Source organism: Trichomonas vaginalis, chromosome I (genome assembly GCF_026262505.1).
Source record: "Trichomonas vaginalis G3 chromosome I, whole genome shotgun sequence".
NCBI classification, from domain to species: Eukaryota; Parabasalia; order Trichomonadida; family Trichomonadidae; genus Trichomonas; species Trichomonas vaginalis.
This window is the reverse complement of record NC_067203.1, coordinates 23,544,127-23,567,863: the sequence shown is the minus strand read 5'-3', so window position 1 is coordinate 23,567,863 and position 23,737 is coordinate 23,544,127. Positions and strand designations below refer to the sequence as shown.

Genomic DNA, 23,737 nt, shown 5'->3' with positions numbered 1-23,737 from the left:
ATGTACAGAATAGATGTTTCAGATTTTTATGACTTCCAAGCATTCAGAAATATGTGTCCATTTAGAGACTATAACAAAGCAGTCGAGAATTTGAAACGTTTAGTCATTTATGTCGACTCTGCCCCAGAATGTTATGTTATGAAAGAATGGGATGTTGTCTTTAACAAACCAAGAGCAACAATAGTTTCAGAACAAGAATGTAGACAGAAACTTAAGAAAATAAAAGTCGTACAAGTTGGCATGAAGATGTTAGATGCTTGGGATATCTTATTGTCAAAGTTAGAAGATTTTTCAGTTCGAGGTATAAAGTTCTATACACCTTCTCCAAACTTCTATTCTATCTTCACTGGATATAAATACGAACAAGTAGAATGGAAAGAAAATATTATAGAAGCTTGGTTAGACCATGTCAAAGAAATTATATGCAATGGAAACGAAAGAGTCTATGAGTATATCTTATGTTGGTTTGCAAACATCTTACAACATCCAAGTGCTAAAAATGAAACTGCTCTCATTATAATTGGAAAATAAGGAACTGGTAAGAATACTTTCTTTACAGATATTTTGTGCAAACTGTTAGAAGGTTATTCGAATCCGAATATGACAAACTTAGAAAACATCTGTGGCAAGTTTAACTCCTCAATAGAGAATATGAAACTTATAGTTTGCAATGAACTTCAAAGTATAGATACAACAAAAGTTTTGAACTCAGATGCTTTGAAGAGTCTTATAACAGAAAGTTGGAGTTGTTGAAAGAAAATATAAAGACCAAAGAGTTTGTGAAAATGTTGCAAACTTCATTATGGTTTCAAACAATGTTGTTCCGATGAAGTTAGAAAGTTCTGACAGAAGATATGTAGTTGTCAGAACGTCAGAAGCTCATATGCAAGATACAGAATATTTTGACGACTTAGCAGAAACTTTGACATCTGACTTTTACAACCACTTGTTCTCATATTTTATGACATTAGATATTTCTCAGTTCAATCCAAGACAAATTCCACATACCGAAGAGAGACAAACATTGTTAGAAGCAAACAAGAGTGTATATGAACTGTTCATGATGAAACTGACTTTGATGTTTAGATGAAAGGTCATTGTACGATTCGTATAAACAATATTGTCAAGAATATGGTTATATGACAGCTTCTAAACGAACATTCTTGGCAAATGTCAAAAGTCTTTTAGACGTACAGAATGGTGTATATACAAAGAAAAATTTTTATGAGTAAATTTAAAAAAAATATTTTTTTATCCGATAGAAAAGATGGCAAAATTCATCTCAGTAAACAAGTACATGTCAGGACTTAAAAGAAGAACTAGACCCATTCACATATTTGAATGTTTACTTCTACCATTTGAAAAGTCTTCATTCAGCAAAGTTTGGAACATCGAACCAGTTAAGTTTGCTATTGTGACTAAAAATGGTGCGAAATTTGAAGACTTAGACATAGAAGGTTTGTTAGCAGTCAAAGAAAGTTTTGACAGAAGGTTTTCAAACCTTAAAGAAGGCAAAGCATACAAACTTGTTATACCTTATGAACCAAAGAAAGCAGACGACTATGAATATTATGAGTCTAAGATAGTTGAAGTTCAAGGTAAATTGGGTAAAAAGATTTTAGAGTCTAAGCCAGTGTTTACTCCTAAAGAGGAAGAGAACATTGACATTGACCCAGAAAATGTTCTAAAAATAAAATTTTATTTTTACATGTCAATTTCTTTTTCTCTGGAACTGGTTCAGGTTCTTTCTCTCTTCTTCTACTTTCTTTTCTTTCTTTTCTCTCTTCTTCTTTTCTGGTGGAGTTATGTCAAATTTTCTCAGAACCATATTTATGTAAAAGTTCTTTGTCCTTTAATAGCTCTTCTATTCTGTTTTCTATTTCATCTTCAAGAACAGCGCATGTGTCTTCTTTGCATTCTAAGAACTTTTGTTGGACTTCATCTTTCCAATCGGTGTCATCTCTGTCAACAAAGTCTGTCATTGACAAATTTTAAGACTGCTCTGCTTAATGTTTTATGGTTCTTGTCATATTCCCAGAAACAGAACTTTAGAACAAATTCACCTTTCTTGTTTCACTATGTAAGATTTTATGGTCGACAGAAGTTTTCTGTCGAAAAGTTTGTCTCGAATATAGATAGCGAAATCGCTAGACATTTTCTAAAAGATAAAAATTTTAATTTTTTCTAAAAATATGTTAGAAAAAAAAGTTTGCTGACATTGACAAGAAATTTGAGAATGTTTTTTAAACAAGAACAAGAGGAAGTTAGAAAATGCTCAGATAAAGCCTATACATGACAAGTTCTTATTTGCTCAGAATGGTATAACAGGTCTAATTGCACCACCTGGGTCGGGTAAGACTTTCACTTATCTTAAAATGGCTGCACAACAACAAGAACTAGATGAGAAGAACCCATTCTAATGAGTTAGTTGTCATTTGTAGTACTTCTGGTCAATTTGACCAAACCGTCAATTCGTTCAAAGATATTATAAAGAAGTCTAAGTTAGTATGTATAAAGGATACTGAGTTGTTAGATTGGATAAAGAAGTACCAAAGAAGGGTTTTGAAGTACAATGCTATAAATGAGTATATAAATTCGAAGTTTAAAGACCCAAATGAGGAAATGCAGAGAATATTAGACAAACACCACTTCAGAAACAAACAGAAAGAGATAGAATACATTTCGAAGAAATTGCAATCTTACGATTGGAAGACTTACCCTCATAGATGTCTTCTTATCTTAGATGACTTTGCTTCTCATCCTTTGCTTAAGAATAGAGAACAAGATATGTGTCGAATTCTTAAGAAGCTCAGACACTTTAACATCTCAGTTGTCATTTGTGTACAGACAGCAAAGAGTTTTAAGTAAGGAGTAAAGAGAATACTTACTGACATTGTACTTTTCCCCGGATTGTCCGAAGACGATTTCATGGAACTTATGAAAAGAGTCCATGGCAGGTAAGTTTGACAGATATGAACTATGGGAGAAGTACAAAGTCATACAAGACCCTCATACTTCTTTCAGAATTCATATCTACGCAAACAAAGTTCAAATTGTAAAAAGTCAAGCGTAAAAATAAAGAGTGCAATTTTACTCTACTTGTTTGAAGTTGTCAAAAATACTCTGTTATTTTTTCCTTTAACAATGGCAAATCTTCTTTGAAGGTAAGTATTGTACAACCTTTAATATCATAGTGTGTTTGAGGTAACGTATCTTGAACTATTTGTTTCACATCTTCATTTGGGGTCATTGAAATCGCGTAAGTTTTCGCGATAGAACCAATTTCTGTCAGATTTGTAAATCTTAGCAAGGTCGTAAAAGCTTTTGTTGTTTCTTCTGACTAAATGCAACATAACCATATCTTTATCTTCTTCATTTTCCATCTCTTCAGTATAAATCATATACTTATAGTTCTTTTCCTTTCCTTTTGGTACCGAACGTGGTATTCTTTTTCTGAATGCTTTTGTCTTTTGCTTCAAGCTTGTTCTCTAGCTCTTCACGTTTTTGTCTATGAATTTCATCTAACATCATGAAAATATAACAGCGTAACGAGGTGAAGCCCACATTGCAACAGCATTTACAAGAAGTCTATGTACATACCAGCCTCTCAAACCATTTAGCAAATTTTTACGATTTTCGTACGGAATCTCGACTCGCGGTTTTCCTCGGGTCGCAAACATATGAGGAAATTCTTCTAAAAGTTCTTTTGTCTGTTGGTTTTCAAAACCATGATGTGTTTGCTTTGTAGAACGAAGAGCATTCAAAATACTTTGCATTTGGTACATGTCATCTTTGACTGAACGAATGAGACGTAACTGTTTGTTATACTGTATGTACTCGTATTCTTCATTTATGGCTTCATGAACGATAGCAGTTGTTGTGTTCTCTGTTGTTGACATATCTGTCCTTACATACAAAATAAAAAAATAAATAAAAATAAAACTAACTTTATTTTTTCTGTCTTAAGGAAATTCATGATTTTCATGAGTTTTATGCAAGACCGAAAAAAGTCGGTCTCGCTGTTCTTCACTGTTTTCATAGAGTTTTGGCGACTGCGGTTTTTTACTTACTCGCTGTTCTTCACTGTTTTCGTACGGAATCTCTTCTCTCGGTTTTCCGAGGGAAGCAAGCATATGAGGAAATTCATGAAATTTGGTCATTTTTCAGCAAAAATAATGTTTAGGTGAAGAGGTGAGATCTCACCTGTTTTCTCACCTAATTTTTCACCTCTTTTTTTTCACAACCGTTTTACATGGTAAGCGTTATTTTTACATTATGACACGAAGTGAAGATTTGCACTTCGTCAAAAATTAGCGTTATTTTTTACATTATGACACGAAGTAAGATTTGCACTTCGTCAAAAATTAGCGTTATTTTTACATTATGACACGAAGTGAGATTTGCACTTCGTCAAAATTAGCGTTATTTTTACATTAGACACGAAGTGAAGATTTGCACTTCGTCAAATTTTTATAAAAAATAGCGTATTTTTTCTATCTTACAAAAGACCAAAAATAAACGCTTTACATGTATTTTTCAGCAACTTCGTCAAATAATTTTATAGCTTTATCTATCTCATCTACTTCAAACGTTTCTTTACCTTTCGTGGGAGCACCATACATTTTCTCAAACTTTTCAAGTAGTTCTGTTTCTGCAGCCTCTCATATCATTAGCAAACACAAACCTTGACTATTGACTGTACTGTCATATCTTTGAGTTATATTATATGTTCTTCCTATCTTATATCTCTTTGTATTGAAGTCCTTCGGTTTCTGAACGATGTAAAGTAAGCCTTCACTGCAACGTTCCGTATCGAATGAACCATATGTTATGAAGTTATATCCAACAACTGGGTCTAACCATAACAAAACTATTGGTATAAGACTTTTGTCTATAAGATATGCTGCAGTTCCATAGAATTTTACCGATATCATAAGCTCAGGATTTCTGTCAAAATTTTCTGAGTAGAAGCAATTCTAACCCAGTCCTTCGGTTTCTTTCAGATGGAGATATAATGTCTGACAAAGAATATTTGTTGTATTTCTTTGAGTACTTACGTTTAAATCACCTATTCTAACCACTTTGGTGTCATTGTCTATTTCTAACTGTTTCAAACTCAATGTTTGTCATTTCTGTTCTTACATACAAAATAAAAAATAAATAAAATAAAACTAACTTTATTTTTCTGTCTTAAGGAAATTCATGAAATTTGGTCATTTTTCAGCAAAAATAATGTTTAGGTGAAGAGGTGAGATCTCACCTGTTTTTTCACCTAATTTTTCACATAACTATTTACAAGCGTTTTACATGGTATATGTTGTGATGGTTCATGACTTTAAACAGTTTTGTAGCTTCTATTTCTTCTTTTAGTACATCGAATGTTTTAACTATGCCGAAGGTTTCTTTATATTTCTTCTTGACGTCAGATAGAAGGAAATCTTCTGCTGTTGGATAGTTTTTGTTCAGAAATGCTAACATGTCCATTTTATTTTCTGCTGGTTTTTCTGCTTCTTTTTCTTTAAGTCTGCATAGTCGTTTCTCATACGTTCTATCTCTTTGACGGAGTAGTTATATCTCCTCATTGCTGCTTTACATTTAGAACATTGCGGGTTCATTTTTCGTTATACATTGAAATAAAACCAGCTAAAACAACTAAAGCGTCAATTGCTCTCTTCATCTCAAACATAGCGGGTCTTATTTTTTGTTCCATACTTTACCTCTTCTATCTTCATCTCTTATCTGCCATACACATTCAGCAACTAACGAAACAAAGTTGTCGTAGGTCTTAAATTCTTCAGATTTTATATGTCAGAGATGTTCTTATATACCATGTCGCAATCTTTTTCCATAACTTATGGTTGCAATGAAATCCTAGAAACTCATAGTTTACCTTACGAATGAACTTCTTTATTTCTACTGAGTCAGTTGCTTTGACTTCTATTTCATCGAATTCAGGAATAGTGAGTTTTTGTTGTTGGATTTCAGGCAATTTGGGTAAATGGTCAATAATGTCCTGCATTTCACAAAGATACTGTTCATTTGTTTCATCTTTCGCACTACAGTCTAAATTACATGTTAAAAGTTCTTGCTTTATCTTCTGGATTTCTGTTTCAAAAGTATATGAAGAAGGAATGAAGCTTTTCATCTCTACTAACATAGATGTTGGATTCATGACTAAAGAGTTTGGTGCTGTTGTTTGAATTGTTGTTGTGCCGATTGTTGACATTTTTATTTTTTTATACAAAATAAAAAAAATAAAAAAAATAAAACTAACTTTATTTTTTATTTCGGGAAAATTCATGAAAATTCAAGAGGATAGAAAAGAGGGTAGAAAACAGGTTAGATCTAACCATCTACCCTAAATTATATTTTTGGGTCCTTTACACTCATTACGAAGAAGTCTTGACAAAACATTTACGTTCATGTTTGACAAAACATTTACGAAGAAGTTTTGACAAAACATTTACGATGAAATCATGACAAAACATTTACGAAGAAGTCTTGACAAAACATGTACGTTCATTACGATGAAGTTTTGACAAAACATTTACGAAGAAGTTTTGACAAAACATTTACGCTCATTACGATGAAGAAGTCTTGACAAAGCATTTACGAAGAAGTTTTGACAAAGCATGTACGTTCATGTTTGACAAAGCATGTACGTTCATGTTTGACAAAACATTTACGAAGAAGTCTTGACAAAACATTTACGAAGAAGTCTTGACAAAACATTTACGAAGAAGTCATGAAAATTCAAGAGGGTGAAAAAGCAGGTGAAAAAACAGGTGAGATCTCACCTCTTCACCTAAACATTATTTTTGCTGAATTCAGCAACAAAATGAACGAGGTCAGGATGTATGTAAATACATTTGAATTCATTCATAACACCCTTAGTAAGCTCATAAAATGCTTGTTTTGAGGTCGAGCCACTTTTGGCTCCACCGTATTCTTTCAACCAAAACTCAAGAATTTCCTGCATGAATTTTGTATAAAAAGCAACCGTCGGAATTCAGACTGTTGCTATATTCTTCACAAAACATTTACGCTCATTACGATGAAGAAGTCTTGACAAAACATGTACGATGAAGTCATGACAAAACATATACGAAGAAGTCTTGACAAAACATTTACGATGAAATCATGACAAAACATTTACCCGACATTCTCGTCAAATACAAAAAAAATGACACTTTTTCATTAGATAACTGTTATTTTTTGACGAAGTGAAGGTTTACACTTCGTCAAAAAAATCCCTGAAATCATATCTTTTATACAAAAAAATACAAAAAATGACACTTTTTCATTAGATAACTGTTATTTTTTGACGAAGTGAAGATTGACACTTCGTCAAAAAAATCCCTGAAATCATATCTTTACATACAAAATAAAAAAATAAAACTAAATTATATTTTTTCTATCTTAAGGAAATTCATGAAAATTCAAGAGGGTAGAAAACAGGTGAAAAAACAGGTGAGATCTCACCTTCTACCCTAAATTATATTTTTGGTCCGGGAACAACTTTCTCTCAATTGGAGCTGTAGCATACTCTTTGCGTAAACGGTTCAGACCTTCTTCGAACTCTTGGTCTCTCTTCGATTTGGATTGAGATTGGAATTGCTGGGGTGGAGCTTGCTGGAACATCCAAGGGTTGGGGAAGTAAGGCATAGGCTGATGAGACTGTTGTGGTGCTTTAGGTTCCTCTGGTTTGGGAATGGACTGGGTTGGTGGTACGTCCGGACATTGTCTTGAAACAGTACAAATATTGTTCTGAAGCAGTGCAAGTCTTGTTCTGAAAAAGTACAAGTATTGTTCTGAAGCAGTGCAAGTATTGTTTCTGAAAAAGTACAAGTATTGTTCTGAAGCAGTGCAAGTATTGTTCTGAAAAGTACAAGTATTGTTCTGAAAAAAGTACAAGTATTGTTCTGAAACAGAAAATTTTTCTCACAAATTGAGAGCTTTTACGGGAAATTTGTTCTGAAAAAGTACAAGTATTGTTCTGAAAAAGTACAAGTATTGTTCTGAAGCAGTGCAAGTCTTGTTCTGAAAAAGTACAAGTATTGTTCTGAAGCAGTGCAAGTATTGTTCTGAAAAAGTACAAGTATTGTTCTGAAGCAGTGCAATGGACAACATCGAGCCATTAGATGAGGCAGTTTACCTAATTTAAATTAACGAGCTTGTTAAGCAGTACTTGCGCAAGGTCATGAAGCCAAGGTCAAGTTCACCACTATTTGGAAGGGCTGCCTTGACTCTCGAGATTTCGACTGGAATTCCAATTCAAATACCAGACGGGACAGCCTACGATGGCATAAAGCAAGCAAAGAAAGAAGCTCTTCTCAAGTTCTTTGCCAAGCGTCCTTGGATACTACTTCCAAACAGAGAGAGTCCAATTCCACGAATTATACAAATTCTCAGAGCACTGTTCCACTTCTCGGGTCAGCCGTACATAACCTGTGAAGGCGACATCCAACCAGTTCAGTAAACCTTAACGTTTAACTTCACTTTTTTATGTTTTTGTGAAAGTGTCAAAAATAAATTGTTTTCATGAGTTTTCTACGATGTTAGAAAAAATGTTATTTTCTAATATCTTCACATTCAATACTTTTTCAGCACTTTTCCGTAGTTATATATGAAAGACAATTCGAGATAAAAGTCATAGTACAATGGAATATATGTTGCACACCATTTGTTGTGAACCAAACTTGAAAGTCAGAGAAAACTGTTACTAGGTGGTTCGTAGAATTTAGAAGCAAAGTCATAAAAGTCCTTACCAATACATAGAAAACTATTGTTGCTTGAACTGAAACTTGCATGACACATAACATTTTGAGGGTCAAACACGTTTCTATAAACTGTCAAATCTGCTGGTGGAAGTATAAATTTAAATGGACCATCTGGTGGTAATGGTTCGTTCTGGTTTAGTAACCGAAGAAATTGTGCCCAAGAACGTTTGTCTACTTTCCAAAATAAAAACTCTGTATCTCTTGGAGGGTTAATTTCAATCTTTTGAAATGAAACGGTGGAGTTCATCTTGTCATATTCTAGTTTCAGATAGTATGTTCATTTAGTAAAGAGTCGTATTTTTCTTGAAATTCCAATAAATTTGTTCATTTGAGTTTGAAAGTCATTTAGAGTTTTCTCAGACTTTCGTCTGAACGAACTGTAAAGATTCTCATTTCGTCAAATTTGTCTATTAGACCATCAGAACCTTTATACTGCCCATGAAAATATACTGCGAACATAAATGCGTTAGTTCTATTTGAAACAAAACTCTTCTAAATCCTATTGCCTTTGCATCTGAAGGACTTTGAAGCCAACGAATTGGATAGTCAAACCTGTATACTCGGGATGAAATTTCTTCATCTGAAATAGTCCTACCAGCATTTGTAAAGATATAGTCTAACGGTTTTGTATCTGCTACTTTTGTTCTTTGTTTTCAACCTGAAGCATTTAATATATGTAAAATATATTGTTTTAAAAATGGTATGCCATTTCATATTTCTCATCTAACAAACAAGTTTCCCAACGGTCTTCTCCAACAAACTCAGCGTACATTTCAAATAAAATAAAAAATGTCACTTTTTTAAAATAAATTTTTACTTCATGCAATGTTTTATTTCTGTGCCGTCTTCAAGTATGCCCCAGTACTTACGCTTGGAGAGGACATGAACTTCGGTGAAAATTTTGTCCAATTTGAATTGACCCATCTTTTCACCGACCATTCCCATTTCAATGAGTTTGTTATAGCCTTCTTCGTTCGTCATGAGTGCGTCAATGTTCTCATAGTAAACCACAACTTTCGATTTGACTTCGGAGAAGAATTTGTTGTAGTTGTCAAGGACTGCCTTTGCGAACTGAGGGTAAGACCAATGTTCGACAATAGGTTTTAATGTGGTACTAAGCCACTTTGACCTTGAGTGAATTCGTACTTCAAAACAAAAGGAGAAAACCTTTCAACAAAGTTGTCGACCTTCTCATAATGTTTACTCTTCATCTCTTGAGGTTTCTTAATGGAATATCCCATGTCGAATTCATAAGCAATTTGAGTGTCATTGCAAGTTTGGGGTTTGAAGCTTTCCTAATATCATACAGTTGTTGTATGACTTTTCCAACTGTAAGTTCCTTCCCGGGAACTCACCATCTTCGTTTGGAATTCCAGTCGGAATATATTGGACAAACCTCATGTATGCAGCGTTAAGGTCGACATAGTATATCTTTTCATCTGAGTCGAACTTGTCGCAACCAATTGGTCCAGTTTGTGGAAATTCAAGTGAGTCTCTTATCTTCTGAGAAACTTCTCCTGTTATCTCATAAACATCGTCGAAGCAACCTGTTTCATATAAAACCTTCTGACCTAACTCAGATGCTCTCCAATACAATTTGACGTCAATTGGATGTCTCAATGGAAGTTTGTTTATAGCATCTTGAAGTTCTTGCAACCTCATTGAAGTTCTTCTGGTTCAGGTTGGTATCCGAACAATCCAACTCCTTGTGGAATTGTGTACTTCTTTTGTACTAGAACTTTGTCTGGAACAACTTTTGGTCTTGCTAACAATGAAAAGTTTGTTTCGTCTTTGGTACAAAAGTTTCTGTCAGCTTGTCATCTGGAATTGGTTCCAACAAACCTTTCTCGAAAAGAATGTTTACAGCTCTGACAATGTTGCACTTGCCTTTTCCGAACAATGGGTTTGTAACTTTCGTTCAACATGAAGTGGTTGTGGACAATTACAATCTTCAACCATGGTAAATTGAACTCAACAACATAGTCGTCATGTGAAGAACCTTTAGCTGTAGGTATGTTGACTCGGATATTGACATTTGCCAACGGTGCAATTTTTGCCAATTGACCTCTGAGAATGTACCTTGTCTTCACACATGACTCAAGATACTTCATCTTCTCATCTGTAACAAGACCAGAGTTCCTGAGACATGTAAGAATACAAGGTTCATTGACAATTGTTTCAATTGAATTGTAAATTCCATACCTTGTCAAGTCAATGTCAGACTTATTTATGAAGGGAAGTATCCAGCATGTGTTGACTGCTTGAGGGTTAGGTTGGTACCATTCGAACTTGACACTTGCAATTCCTTCAATTGCATTCAAAATGTCTGAGTCGGAGTCAACCATTTGTTCTCTCTTTGTAGTCTTGAAAGCGTCAAGAAGTTTTGCAGCTGTTTGTTCATTGCCATTTGCATAGTAAATGTGACCATCCAAATCTGTTATGGTCAATCTGAGATTGTGTCCTTTCTATTTCCGTCTTGTATGGCAGCAAGTACACCCATGAAGCCTTCTTTGTTCTTTCCTTCGTCAAAGTTTACTGTAAAGGTTCGACCAGATGTAATTTGACTTCTAACTTCACGATACTTTTCATATGCATATCTTGTTCTTTCCATGGGAGCATGACCATCCTCTGCACTACCTTTTTTCCTTCTCAAAGGATGCAATTGTTCGTCATGTTTCCAGTAGAATCTGGCAAAGCCGTCGTGTCCTTCAACTTGAGGTTCACTAACATCGAAAGGCATGTCCATAAGACGTTCTTCTTCTAACCTCTCTAGTCTGTTGGATAATTTGCACGTGCTGTTTCCAAATCCATTTCGTAGCGAAGACCAGACAATTTGTCATAGACTTTTATGGGTCTTCCCTTCCTATATTTAAACTTCTTCGAAACTCTCCAACCATATCTTTGCAACTCTGCTTTTATTCTAGCAGATTTTCTATCCATTCTATATGGGGCATTTTTATAAAAAAGAAAAAAATATTTTTTCTTTACTTTACATAACCGCCTGCTGCCATAAGTCTTTGACGCCAACCCATACCAGCTAATGAAGGTTGACTTGGTTTAGTTTCCAAACTAAACTTTGGTTTTGGTTTATCTTCAGTTTTTGGTTTTTCTTCTTCTATCGGTTTTTCGTCACTTTTCGGTTTCTCTGACTTTACTTCACTTGCAGGAACAGTTGTGTCGTCAACATCTTCATAAATATCATATGCCATTTGTTTTTGTTTTCCTTTCAACTTTTTGTGTTTGTTGTAAAGTTTAGAATATTTCGACTCTAAGTCAATGAGATGTTCTATAATGAACTGTTGGTCAGTGAAGTAAACTTTTCCATCTGTTGTCTCGAAAGCTCCTTCAGACTCAATATTTTTTTGTGAGAGTCTGTTTCTTTTTTGAGATACTAGCCGTTCCATTTTTATGAAAAGTGACTTTGTAGTTAGGGTTTGTATTTCCAGACCTGGCACTTTCTATTATTGAATTTTCTCTTCATCTGTAAGTTCTTTGACAGGTTTTGACAATGGTTCTGAACTTTTTGTTTGTGGTGTCAAATCTACCGTTTCAACTTCTTCGGTCATTTCATCTCAGTAAAAAATTTTAGTTTGGTTTGTTTTCAAACTGGTTGTTGTTGTTTTTTAAGTCGGTCTAAAACTTCCTGAGGTATAGGAAGAACTTGACAAACACGTTGTGTAACTGCTGGAAGCCGACAAATCCATCTTGAACCCATTTGTCTCAATGCTGTATTGTTCATTTCATCTCAGTAAAAAATTTTACATTCCCCACGTTTGAGGTGGTTGCGGTTGGTTATTGTTTACCCACTGTTGTGCATGGTTATATCCTCTGTTAAAGAATCTTTCACCTTGGTCCATATAGTGTCCTGCTTGGTTATAGTAGTCATTTGCTTTGTTATAATAGTTTCCTGCTTGTCTTCCTACATTGTCCATCCATCCTTGAACTTTTCCTCTTGTTTCAGGATTTGGAATAAGATTTGTTGCATCTCGTGCTACATCCCAACCTTTCTGTACAGTTTGTATAATAGGTTGTGCTTTCTCTTTAAGTATACCTAATGTACTCAAAATCTTCCTTCCAACTCCAAATACACCTCTAGCTATTGTTCCCACTGCGGGCAAAAATCTGGATGCGACTCCTGCTAATGCGCCAAATAAACCCATTTCTTATAGGATAAAAATGACGAATCCAAACAAGGACCCCTATGTTTCTAAAGCGACAAAGAAAGCACTCATGGTAAAAATCTTTAGTTCAACACACAAATGCTTGGTTTATGGATATCTTGGAAAACATTCCGAGGTATAGAGAAGATGGACCACCATACTGGTTAATATTTGTTGGTCAAAACACAAGATACTGTGAAGCCATACCATTATGGTCCAAAAATATTTTAGATGTGAAAACTGCTTTGACAATATTCGTTGACAAATACCATCCAACAAAACTGACATCTGACTGTGAAAGTTCTTTCAAATCAGATGATGTAAAAAACTATCTGCGTTCAAAAAATGTAAACCAATATTTCATTGTCGACCAAAACCATTCTGCTCTTGGTGTCATTGACGGTTGTATAAAAATGTTAAGAGACTTAAACCAACCACAAGGTGGTGAAGCAAATGAAATGTCATATGACGACAAATATAGACACTTCTCCATGGCAAAGATGAGACAAGTTTTAAATATTTACAATAGCCGTAAACAAAAAGGTTTGGGAAACCACTCCCCCGAAGAAATGAAAAACAACCCTGACTTAGAGAAAGACTATATATTTAATAATTTAGTCAAAAGAGACAAACAAGAAAGAATGCCGGGCTTCAAACTTCAGAAAGGTGACAAAGTAAAAATAGAAATACCTAAACGCGACCCATATGAAAATACTATTGACTATGACAACAATGGGAACCCGACAGGTACTCACATTCGTGTTCGTAAAAATAGAAGAAAGTATACAAGAGAATATTATGAAGTTTTAGGCAAACATGGCAAAATGTACACACTGCAAGCAGAAGATAAAACTACTATTGTCAGACCTCGTTTCAAACTTGTCAAAGTTCAAGGTGGTATACTTTCAAAGACAGTTCCTAACAAATATAAGACAACTCCTGACGAATATGCTAAAGAAGTTGAAAATGACGACTAAGCATTTCTATACCATGCGTAAACTGTCATGTAAGGTGGCATGTAGTCTTTACTTTGTCCCGTTTTGCGTATATCCCGAAACGCGATGTGTATGGTTTCCTCCTCCCTCAGTGTTACTCCAGTAACAATTTATAGCAAACTTAACGTTGTCTTTAACATCATATCCTTTACCTTTTGTCATTGCTGACCAATCCCAATATCTATGCTTATGCCAACCTGCTTGAGATGTACTTAAATCTATGTAGTGACTGTGTGCAGGTAAATTTTCACCTGAAATCGTTTTACTTCCACCTGTTTCCTTTGAAGAGTTTGCACAATACAAAACCTGTCGACTATTTGAGTCCAAGTTCCAAAACCTAAAACTGTTGCTGGATTTGTTGAATTCATTGACGTATAAATAGAGCCTATAGGATATAATGTTTGAAGCATTTCTGTCTTTAATGTTTGAAGCTCTGTTTTGTCTGCTTTCTTGTCATATAAATCTTGAGCAGTGAATTTAATATTATGTTCATCCTTCATGACATAAACATCTTTACATCTAATGTTTTTCATCGTCGTTATGTCGTCATCCGATGTTAAACCTTGTGGAAAGTTAGGAGGTTTACAATATAATGCATCCCCACCAGTTCCTTCAACCGTTCCTTCAATACTTTCTATAGCAACAGTTGTAAAACTTGTATGTGTATGGTTCTTGTCTGCTTTCTTCTCTAACTCATCGTTAACATAAGTTTTATCTGCTTTAAGGTCTAAACATCCTGAAACCCATCCTGTATCGGCTTTAGTTTTTAAAATCTTCGATGTCCGTTCATGATACCAGTCAACCCTTTCTATAATTTCTTTATCTTTTTCATCCACATATTCCTTATCTGCTTTCTTCTCTAACACACTAGCCACAAGTTCTTTATCTGCTTTATTTTCAAGGCTAACGTTTAAGTCTGTTATTTCAGATATAGAATGTGTATGAGTCTTTTTAGAATATTCGTTTTCAGCTCTTGTCACTTCACTTGACATTTTATTGTCAACATATGTTTTGTCTGCTAGTTCAGGATGAGTATGTTCTTTTGTTGCATAAGCATTGTTAGCTCTTTCTTCTTCTTTTGCTATTGCATCGTCTACATATTCTTTGTCAGCTTTGTTGTCAACATCTGCTTTCAAAAGAAGTTCATTTATAGGTTTCTCGTTTAAAGTTCCTTTTGTTGGATTTATACAGACAGTATTGTTCTTCTTGTCTTGAATAGAAACTATCTGTCATTGGTTTAATGTCAGTTTTTAAGTTTCCTTCTTTCAATGACTCAGATATCTTAGAATAGTTTGAAAAGTTTGTTGTGTTCTTATTTAGAGCTTGCATAATGAGTTGTCGGTTGTGTTGTATTTCTCTCATGGAAGCAATATCTTTCGACATTTTTATTCTAGATAAAATATGCTTTCAATAGAAAAAGAAAATTCAAGAGTTGCTACAACTAAACCATTAGATGAACTTTTTACTAATGTCGGTCAAAAGTTTGAGACAGAGACCGTAAAGCATGAAGGCTATCGTTTTGACTACCCATTAGATGGTTAGAGACCCATCTGTCAAAAGCTATTGGCTTTCGTAGAATGAAGTTCATTTCAGAAGCCATACATGGTTTCCCATTTACGGTCGGTTTTGAAGTTAGATACTATAACAAAGAAAAACGTATGTATGAGAAATTTGAACAGGGAAAACTTTTACAAGTTAGTTTGCTTGTAAACTTAGAAACAACTCTTCAAGCTTTTCAAGAAAAAATAAACGATATCTATATCGAATATGCAAACCAGTATAACATTGACGAGGGAGAGTACCATCTCGATATTATTTATGACAGGAAAAATGCAACTGTTAAAATCAATAAAATAGAAGACCTTGGAGAAAACGTTTATATTTCTACAAAATATAACAACTTGGCATGGTATAGATTTATGAGGATGTTAAATCAGCCTGCAGCATATCCAGTACACCCAGACTTTTATGAAGTCGAAAACCCTAATGGAACATATGAAAATGTTTTCGACCAAGATGCTATTATTGTTCATGCTTCATTTTCTGGCGCCCAAAACTCTTTCTTATGCTTGGCAAATGACTTTTACGAAAAACCTACAAAGTTATACGAACCACCAAGTGGAAGTATTTCAGACTTTCAAGTATGGTTTACTACAGATGGAAGAAAAAGAATAATTCCATTATACCATGCGTTTTACTTAGAACTTAGTTTCATATACAACTACTATCGAACGGTAAAAATATAATTTTTTAATACGGTTGAGGTGTTGGATTTGGTTGCCAACTAGACTGTGGTGCAGGTTCAGGCTGTTGTATAACAGGAGCTTGTTCTTCTGGTTCAGGGTCTTTAGGTATAATACCAACGAACTGACCTACTCTTTACCAATATTTTTGACACCGTTCCAAATTCCTCTTCCGACAGATTTTTTCCATTCCATATACCTCTTCCAACATTTCGAAAGAAGTTTCCAATACTACTGAAGAAACCCATTTTACTATATGTAAAAATCTAATGTCCGCCTAGTCTCTTACGTTTCCTGTTGAGTTCCATAGCATTCTTTAACTGAGCTCATACATTCTGTTTCTCCTCTGGTAGAAAACATATTCTGGGTCAACTCCTGTTTCGCGTCATCTGCATAAAGTTGTTTATATCCACTTCAGGGTTTGTATAAAACTCTTTCCATCTCATATTTGCATACCATGGTGGCAAACCTAACGCAGCGTCATTTGACATGGCAGTTTGCATTTGTACATCTGTTGGCACTTGACCATAGTTTGCCATTGCAGTTTGTATTCTAACTTCATTTGGAATATTCTCTGGGTTTGGTTGTCCAGGTTGCTGTGCATTCGCTAAGTTCTGTGCGTCCATTTAATATTAGATAAAAATATCTCTTACGAGTACATATACTGAACATTTGCAGCATTGGTTTCTTCATATTCTCTGTACTTTTCTGCCACGTCAAATAAATAAATGACACAATGGAAAAAACCTAAAACAAGTAGTCCTATTTCAAACCACATTTACTTACTAATAAAATTTCTTTGTTATGACACTTTCTCCGGTTTATAGGACCTCTCTCATATTCTATCTTGTCATATCTAAACTCATAGTCATGTATGTCCTCTAACCATCTCATAACGGTTTCCAAACCACTTTTATCGGATGTAAAGTAAAAGCATGGATGGTTATGTAAAACGTCTAAAGTTTCTAAAGAGTCTCTCAAAGTCCAGTCTACTTGGTATTGAAAATCCCATGTGTTAAAGAACGGCGGGTCCACTATAAAGAAAACATTTTCCTTGTCTTTATATTTTTCATACAACTCTGTCCAATAACATCTCACAAACTCTATACCCTCAATATATTTTTCTATGTCCTCTTTGAAAACATTTGTATAGTTAAGATATAAAACTTTTGACATAAGTGTTTCAATGTCATGAACTCTTATAGAACCACTATATAATAGTCTAGCAGATATGCTATCCCAGTCTATATATTCTGCTTTTTTCAAAACCTCTCTCACAATATTTTTCTTATCTAATGGTATACGTTCCATCTTACCTATAGGTATCTTTTCTTTTAACTCTTTCAATATATTGTTTGTGTCTGGTATATGTTTGAGACGGTCCATATAGTTGTCGAAGTCATTGCATATAATCTTTGAGTCTGGGAATATTGTATGGCACAAATGGGATATATAGAAACTTCCACCGAACAAATCTACAAATGTTAGACCATTCGGTAGTTTCTTAAGTTCTCTCAATATAATATCTTTACATCTACTCTTATTTCCAAAGAACGGTAACGGTGGTTTTGTAAAATTCATTTATATATAATAATAAAAATGTTTTTACCCGAAAAGTGACAGAAAAGTGACAAAGCATGAAAACATATATAATTTGTGAAAAGCGACACATTATATAATGTTTCGACCCAGAAGAAGGCTTCTTCCCAGAAGCAATGGAGGAAGAAGAAGAGTCCTCCGAATTCACACCAGAAGACTAACAATTTTCCGAATAAAAACTTCATTTATACTAAACATCTTCGGGGCTAGAGGGCACGAAGTGCCTGGAAGCCCCACTACCTTTTTTTTTTTTTTTTATCTCATAATAAAACACGACTCTAAGTTCAAATGTGAGGATCAAATTCCTTCAAACTCATGCTTTTAGAATTTCCATCAAATAAAAAGTGACAATTTTTATAGAAAAATGACCGAAGATAAAATTGATGTTATTTTTTGCGATCGCTTTCTTTTAAAGCATATAATAACCGGATTTAGCATGACAGAACCTATTCGCAATGCATTTCGGGAACTTTCAACTGCTTATTCATTAGATGAAGAACAAATCACATTAGTTTTTATGGGCCAGCCAGTAGACCCGGATAGCACCCTTAATGATATTGAATATTTCAAAGATGCATTAATTTTCGTTGAATCAAATGAAACTTTCGAAGTAGAAGGATTCGCAACAGAGCCTATAGAAGAAGAGGAAGCCACAGATACAGATTCTAATGGTTATGGCGAGCATAACGATGATGATGTCACAGAAAGAGATTTTTCACATAGTCCTATTCAAGAAATACTTGATAGAGGCCAAGAAACGAAGAAATATCCTGTTATGGTTACATTGTCTCCTCTAGAAAGAAACGAAAGAAGTGAAAATATCGCTAATAATGGTCAACTTATCGAATGCTTCATAACACAGCCAGATATCATTGAAGGCATCATTGCCTCATTAATTAATCCCGAATATACAGAAAAATTACACGATAATAAAGCAATTTTAGAGAATTTTCTTGCAAGATACAAACATTTACCACAAGAAATCGAACCAATTACACCACATGGATATATTTCTGCAGAGCAATTCAATATACTTCGCAGAATTTGCCGTGGAGATCAGCAAGCCCGAGATTTGCTACAAGAGACTTTAGAATCACAACGAAGAAACAACCATCATGATAATGATCACGATGATCCATTAAGTATGTTCATGGGATTACTCAATAATTTCCGAGGCCGCCGAAATTATTCTGATGACGACAATGATGACTACGACGATCCTGATGATGACGCCGATTCTGCAGATATCGATGATGATTTTGATGAAATTTATTAAGTTTTTGTAATATTATTCAATGATATTGTTTGAAAATATAAATAAAGGTATTGTATATCTTATTTTCCTATGCTCATGGTCATTAATTAAAATGCATTGTTTAAAACTTACGAATTTGAAAATTATTTTGAGATATTCTTTTGTTTCGTCATTTTGTCCTAACAAAATGACGAGAATGAGGATTATAAGAATAAATATAAAATAATGAATTGATTTAAAATTAATAACGAGTTCAATCAAAAACAATCTTTGAGATTAGGATTATTTGGCAACAAAAATAATATTAAATGACGTTAGATATACTACATTTTCATTCTTAGCTTTTCAAATTTAAATGAGCAGAGAAGAGATTGAAGTTGATAGTAGTTCAGCAAATGATGGTGAAGAAGAAATTTACGAAGTCGAAGAAATTAGAGACCATAGAATAATAGATGGAGTCGTTAAATATAGAGTTCACTGGAAAGGATATTCTGATAGCGAAGATACATGGGAACCATTGGAAAATCTTGAAGGTTGTCAAGAAACTTTAAATGAGTACTATGCGAAACTTGAAGCTAAAAAGAAAGAAAAGGAAAAACAAAGAGCAGCATTAAAAGCAAAACAAAAAGCAGTATCAGTTCATCTCGAACACGAAAAATCATCTAAAAATGAAAAAGAACGAACGAAAAATTACTCAGATAGTTTATCTTCAGAATATTCCGATAATCCAAAACAAATTAAACAAAAAACAGAAATTTCCAAGCCAAAAGAAAGTTCACGAGCAACTGCACCTAAACCTACTCCTGTTGATAAGCCAAAAAGGCCAGTTTCTGAAGTAGAAAAAAGGCCTCCACCTAAAGAACCAGAAAGAAGGAAACTTATACAAGAAAATAGTGTCTCAAATAGAAAGGAACCAGAAAGGAAGAAACCTACTTATGATAGCGATTCCTCAAATCGAAAAGAACCAGAAAAAAGAAAAATTGTTAATGAAACAGACCGAAAAAGGCAAGCTAATAACAAAAAGAAAGAAGAAGGTCCAGAATACAATCCAGATTTCTACCAATTCTATGGAAGCATTCAAAAACCAACAATTAAAAGATTTCTCCCTAAAAAACAAAATAGAGCTATCTTATATAATATTGATCAAGAACTATATGACAAATTCGAAACAGATCCATTCCTAGATGGTATAGAACCTACTGGAATCATTGATTACAAAAAAGTTGATAATATTAAAGTTGTTGTTGCTGTTTTCTCAGATGGAAGCAAAGAATATAATAAAGATGTTCCTCTAGAGTTGATGATCAAGATGTTCCCTCAACTCGTAATAAATTATTGCTTGAAGAAAAGAGAAATGGAATCTAAATAAAGTCTAATAGTATATCTATGTTTTATATTGTAAATTTCATATTTTTATAAGATTACTTAATTCTTTTTAATGAAATAGACAATAATTAAATTAATTTTGAAAAATAATCTTTTATTATAGACCATAAAACTTAAATAACTCATAGATCTTATACAGAAAATGCATTTTACGTGGTGCTAAATGATATTTAAGGCATAAATTAATTGTAATATGAAACATTCAATGTACAAAATTAAAGCTGAATGATATCTATATAGACGTTAAATAAAAATTCACAGAGCTATTTTTAAACATATTATTTGACTTATTTATTCATGAATTTTGAATTTTATAAATATTGTGTCTCATTGTTTGAGAGATCTTTATAAAATTTAGTTTAAAAAAATCTAAGAAATTCATTTGATATTCTGTTTTTTTACAAATTTCCAATAAATAATTTGAATTTAATCTTGAGCCTGTCTCTTACATCTAACAACGTACTTAAATACATATTCTAAGACGTCCTTTGCAGAATAGTTCTGTGGTAACTTCTGTCCGACGTTTAATATCTTTGCAGTCTGCATAACGAACTTCTCGATGTTCTTTGGTGGCGTCTTTTGTGCAAGCATAGCAAGTCTTGCTGTTTTAGACGCGAATATTTCGTTTAAGTCGAAAAGTTCGAGGACAGGTGGCTCTGGCTCTTTCATCTGTGGAGGGAAAACAGCTGGTGTAAGAGGAGGTAATGCAACATCGAAAACTGGTGTAACAATGTCTAATTGCTCGTTCTTAACTCCTAATGTATTAGCAAGATTTGCAATATCAGCAACAAATCTCATATCCATGCTAAATTTAGCCTTATCGAAGTTATCAATAAGATTAGGCTTCAATTTCTCTGATTCCTGTATGCAAGGCCTAAGGCGCTCAGACATACTAATTGTATCAGGAGTAAACCATCTTTCTGTAACTTCTGGGTTGTCGGCATCGATCTTATTGAGTTGTGTGCTTCTTACGAGGATAAGCTGTATTAAGAAATTAAATAATTGTTCGTTTTGCTCTTTACGGAACCATTCATCGCCAAACATAAGTGGAGATCCGATAACAGTAAGTGTACCTTTTTCTACGGCTGTGAATGAAATTACTGGGCAGTTTAATGGATAAGCGGATAAACCGGAAGAAATGATTGGAACAGATGGACGACTTACCTCAAGAATGTAACCATTTGGAAATGCAAATGAGGCTTTGTCATCCTTAATGAATTCTGTAATTGCATGGTTTAGAATACCGTGTTGAATACTGACTTGATGAGGGTCAATGTAGTTAATGTATACTGGAGAAATAACTGGCTCAGTAACTTTAACACCGTATTGGCTGATAAATGCGTTAAATCCGGATGGGAAGTTTTCAGCACCAGCAATGATTACGTTTCCGCCGCTTTTGAGGTAAGATTGAAGGACGGATGCTTCGTCCTTATTGAGATCATTGCGAGGACCCATAAACCAAATGCTGTTAACTCCTTTAAGAAGATCATTTGTGATCGAATCTTTTGAAGAGCGTACTTCTGAGATTTGAGAGAGCGAATTGCAAAATATACCCAGGCGCTTTTCTCGTCTGAGGTATTCGCGGTGGCCTGCATCAATTATTGAAACGTATGTAGTCATCTAAATTATTTATTATAAAGAACGTTATAAATTAATTCAATAATTTACGTGACAAATAATTTTATGGATTTTTGACAATTGTCAAAAAAAAATCAAGTTATTGATATTTCATGGATGAATTTGATGAAGATGAAGAATTGGAAGAGACTAAACAAAAGAATAGATCTAAGATAACGAAAATAGATGGAAAAATAGAAGAATTACGTAAAGAATTTAAAAATTTAATTAAAGAAGTTCTTAGACTTGATAAAGATCAAAGCCAAGAAGAATTATTCAATACAATTGAGTATCTTGGGCAATTCGTTGAACGAAACAGGATCTTTATTATAAATTTTTACATAACAAACAATATTCATCCGATCTTCATGAAAATTATTACGCAAGATCCACCAGATTCGGTTTTGTCTGGTATAATTAAGATAATGATTCCTCTTTTTCAGGAATTACGCGAAAATCAACTTGATGACTTTTTATCTGAAGAAAATCTGATTATTTTCTTGCGATTTCTTGATTCTGAAGATCCATTCTCTGTTAAAAGAATCCTGAACTTCCTTTCTGTTTTAGTTCGATTAGATCAAAATCTTCGAGATTTTATCTATCAATATGCTTCAATTCAAAAAGTCAATACATTATGTCATAGTATAGAAGAAAAAATTGTAGAAATATTTTGCTTCAAATACTTAGCAAGTGTCGTTTTTCTGCCAAATTTTGAAAATTATCTAGAATTAATAGGGTTTTGTTTCGAAGCATACGGAGATTTAACATTAGAATCGAAAATATTTGTATTTGAATTATTATATAACATTCAATCAAGTCACAAAGAAGTTTTAGATCAAATTCAGCAAATTGGTACAGAATTCAACCCCATTCTTTCAACAATTCCAGAAAATGAATACTCAAGAACGTATTGTCCATATGTTTTGTTCTTATTAATTGAGTTTATTCGGCATTTCAAAACAAATGAATTTCTTGATCAAACTCACTTGATAGAATTGACAAGATTACTTGATTTTGACAATGATGTACGTATTATTGAACTTATTTTAAAGGTATTTATTGAGATTTGTGATGATTGTCAAAATCCCTTCACAAATGACCAGATTTCTGATCTTCTTTCACTTTGTGTCGATAGTATAAGAGATTCTACAACAAATGTTAAGATATCTGCTTCAATTCTTATAGGAAAACTCTTTTCTTATGCTTCTTTTCATCATCTCAATTTTTTGGCTCTATCAGGAGTTGCAAATTATATTGCTCAAGTTCTATCAGCAGCAAATGCTTCGGAACTAGTTCAAATTTTGAAATGGGTTCATCAATTATTAAGTTCGAAAAATGATCCTAAAATTACCCAATTTTTTGCTGAGATGTTATTGGATGATAATTTATTGGATGTTTTAGAAGAGCTTGAAGAAGGAGACAACGAAGAAATTGCTAAAATTGCAAATTTAATTTCAGTAGAAATCAATTTTCCGGATTCAAATGACCAAGAAGCCGAATAAGTTATAAGAAAATCAAATTTTCCTATTCTCAAAGGTAATTTTGAAATATTTCAAAAATTATATTATATTAGATCAAAATTGTTGCAAAAAGTGAATTGTTCATGAGATATAACCAATTGTCTTATTAATTTTAATAGAAATTGTTTGGTAATTTTAATTTTTTAAAAATTTTGTTTGTAAACATTTAAACAAGGATTTAT

The 23,737-nt window shown here is 33.6% G+C and overlaps 10 protein-coding genes and 5 pseudogenes across 15 annotated transcripts, besides 1 other annotated feature; 7 read left to right on the top strand and 8 right to left on the bottom strand.

Moving 5' to 3' along the window:
- On the top strand, window positions 1-531 carry TVAGG3_1038080 (uncharacterized protein; the record flags this gene model as incomplete). The annotated part of the gene is made up of 1 exon (XM_051255373.1): window positions 1-531. The coding sequence occupies one exon, from the start codon at window positions 1-3 to the stop codon at window positions 529-531; it is 531 nt and encodes a 176-aa protein (XP_051080947.1).
- Window positions 1-14,885: part of a mobile genetic element that runs on past the window's edge.
- Window positions 601-1,232, top strand: TVAGG3_1038070 (annotated as a pseudogene). Its single transcript has one exon. A coding segment is annotated over exon 1 (632 nt).
- TVAGG3_1038060 lies at window positions 3,280-3,899 on the bottom strand (annotated as a pseudogene). Its single transcript has one exon. A coding segment is annotated over exon 1 (620 nt).
- Window positions 5,293-6,226, bottom strand: TVAGG3_1038050 (annotated as a pseudogene). The gene has a single exon. A coding segment is annotated over exon 1 (934 nt).
- On the bottom strand, window positions 7,486-7,741 carry TVAGG3_1038040 (annotated as a pseudogene). The gene has a single exon. A coding segment is annotated over exon 1 (256 nt).
- TVAGG3_1038030 lies at window positions 9,594-11,125 on the bottom strand (annotated as a pseudogene). Its single transcript has one exon. A coding segment is annotated over exon 1 (1,532 nt).
- TVAGG3_1038020 (phage tail repeat-like family) lies at window positions 11,765-11,989 on the bottom strand (the record flags this gene model as incomplete). Its single annotated transcript, XM_051255372.1, has 1 exon — window positions 11,765-11,989. The coding sequence occupies one exon, from the start codon at window positions 11,987-11,989 to the stop codon at window positions 11,765-11,767; it is 225 nt and encodes a 74-aa protein (XP_051080946.1).
- On the bottom strand, window positions 12,539-12,940 carry TVAGG3_1038010 (uncharacterized protein; the record flags this gene model as incomplete). Its single annotated transcript, XM_051255371.1, has 1 exon — window positions 12,539-12,940. The coding sequence occupies one exon, from the start codon at window positions 12,938-12,940 to the stop codon at window positions 12,539-12,541; it is 402 nt and encodes a 133-aa protein (XP_051080945.1).
- TVAGG3_1038000 (uncharacterized protein) lies at window positions 13,354-13,917 on the top strand (the record flags this gene model as incomplete). Its single annotated transcript, XM_051255370.1, has 1 exon — window positions 13,354-13,917. One exon carries the CDS (start codon window positions 13,354-13,356, stop codon window positions 13,915-13,917), a length of 564 nt encoding a protein of 187 aa, XP_051080944.1.
- Window positions 14,886-15,593: 708 nt separating the features above from the next.
- On the top strand, window positions 15,594-16,181 carry TVAGG3_1037980 (uncharacterized protein; the record flags this gene model as incomplete). Its single annotated transcript, XM_051255369.1, has 1 exon — window positions 15,594-16,181. One exon carries the CDS (start codon window positions 15,594-15,596, stop codon window positions 16,179-16,181), a length of 588 nt encoding a protein of 195 aa, XP_051080943.1.
- A 759-nt stretch (window positions 16,182-16,940) lies between these two features.
- On the bottom strand, window positions 16,941-17,759 carry TVAGG3_1037970 (phage tail repeat-like family; the record flags this gene model as incomplete). Its single annotated transcript, XM_051255368.1, has 1 exon — window positions 16,941-17,759. The coding sequence occupies one exon, from the start codon at window positions 17,757-17,759 to the stop codon at window positions 16,941-16,943; it is 819 nt and encodes a 272-aa protein (XP_051080942.1).
- A 382-nt stretch (window positions 17,760-18,141) lies between these two features.
- TVAGG3_1037960 (uncharacterized protein) lies at window positions 18,142-19,121 on the top strand (the record flags this gene model as incomplete). The annotated part of the gene is made up of 1 exon (XM_001328357.1): window positions 18,142-19,053. The coding sequence occupies one exon, from the start codon at window positions 18,142-18,144 to the stop codon at window positions 19,051-19,053; it is 912 nt and encodes a 303-aa protein (XP_001328392.1).
- Window positions 19,122-19,387: 266 nt separating this feature from the next.
- Window positions 19,388-20,656, top strand: TVAGG3_1037950 (methylated histone binding; the record flags this gene model as incomplete). Its single annotated transcript, XM_001328358.1, has 1 exon — window positions 19,388-20,401. The coding sequence occupies one exon, from the start codon at window positions 19,388-19,390 to the stop codon at window positions 20,399-20,401; it is 1,014 nt and encodes a 337-aa protein (XP_001328393.1).
- A 60-nt stretch (window positions 20,657-20,716) lies between these two features.
- Window positions 20,717-22,045, bottom strand: TVAGG3_1037940 (intraciliary anterograde transport; the record flags this gene model as incomplete). Its single annotated transcript, XM_001328359.1, has 1 exon — window positions 20,845-22,038. One exon carries the CDS (start codon window positions 22,036-22,038, stop codon window positions 20,845-20,847), a length of 1,194 nt encoding a protein of 397 aa, XP_001328394.1.
- Window positions 22,046-22,148: 103 nt separating this feature from the next.
- On the top strand, window positions 22,149-23,537 carry TVAGG3_1037930 (armadillo (ARM) repeat-containing protein family; the record flags this gene model as incomplete). The annotated part of the gene is made up of 1 exon (XM_001328360.1): window positions 22,149-23,537. The coding sequence occupies one exon, from the start codon at window positions 22,149-22,151 to the stop codon at window positions 23,535-23,537; it is 1,389 nt and encodes a 462-aa protein (XP_001328395.1).
- Window positions 23,538-23,737: the final 200 nt, after the last annotated feature.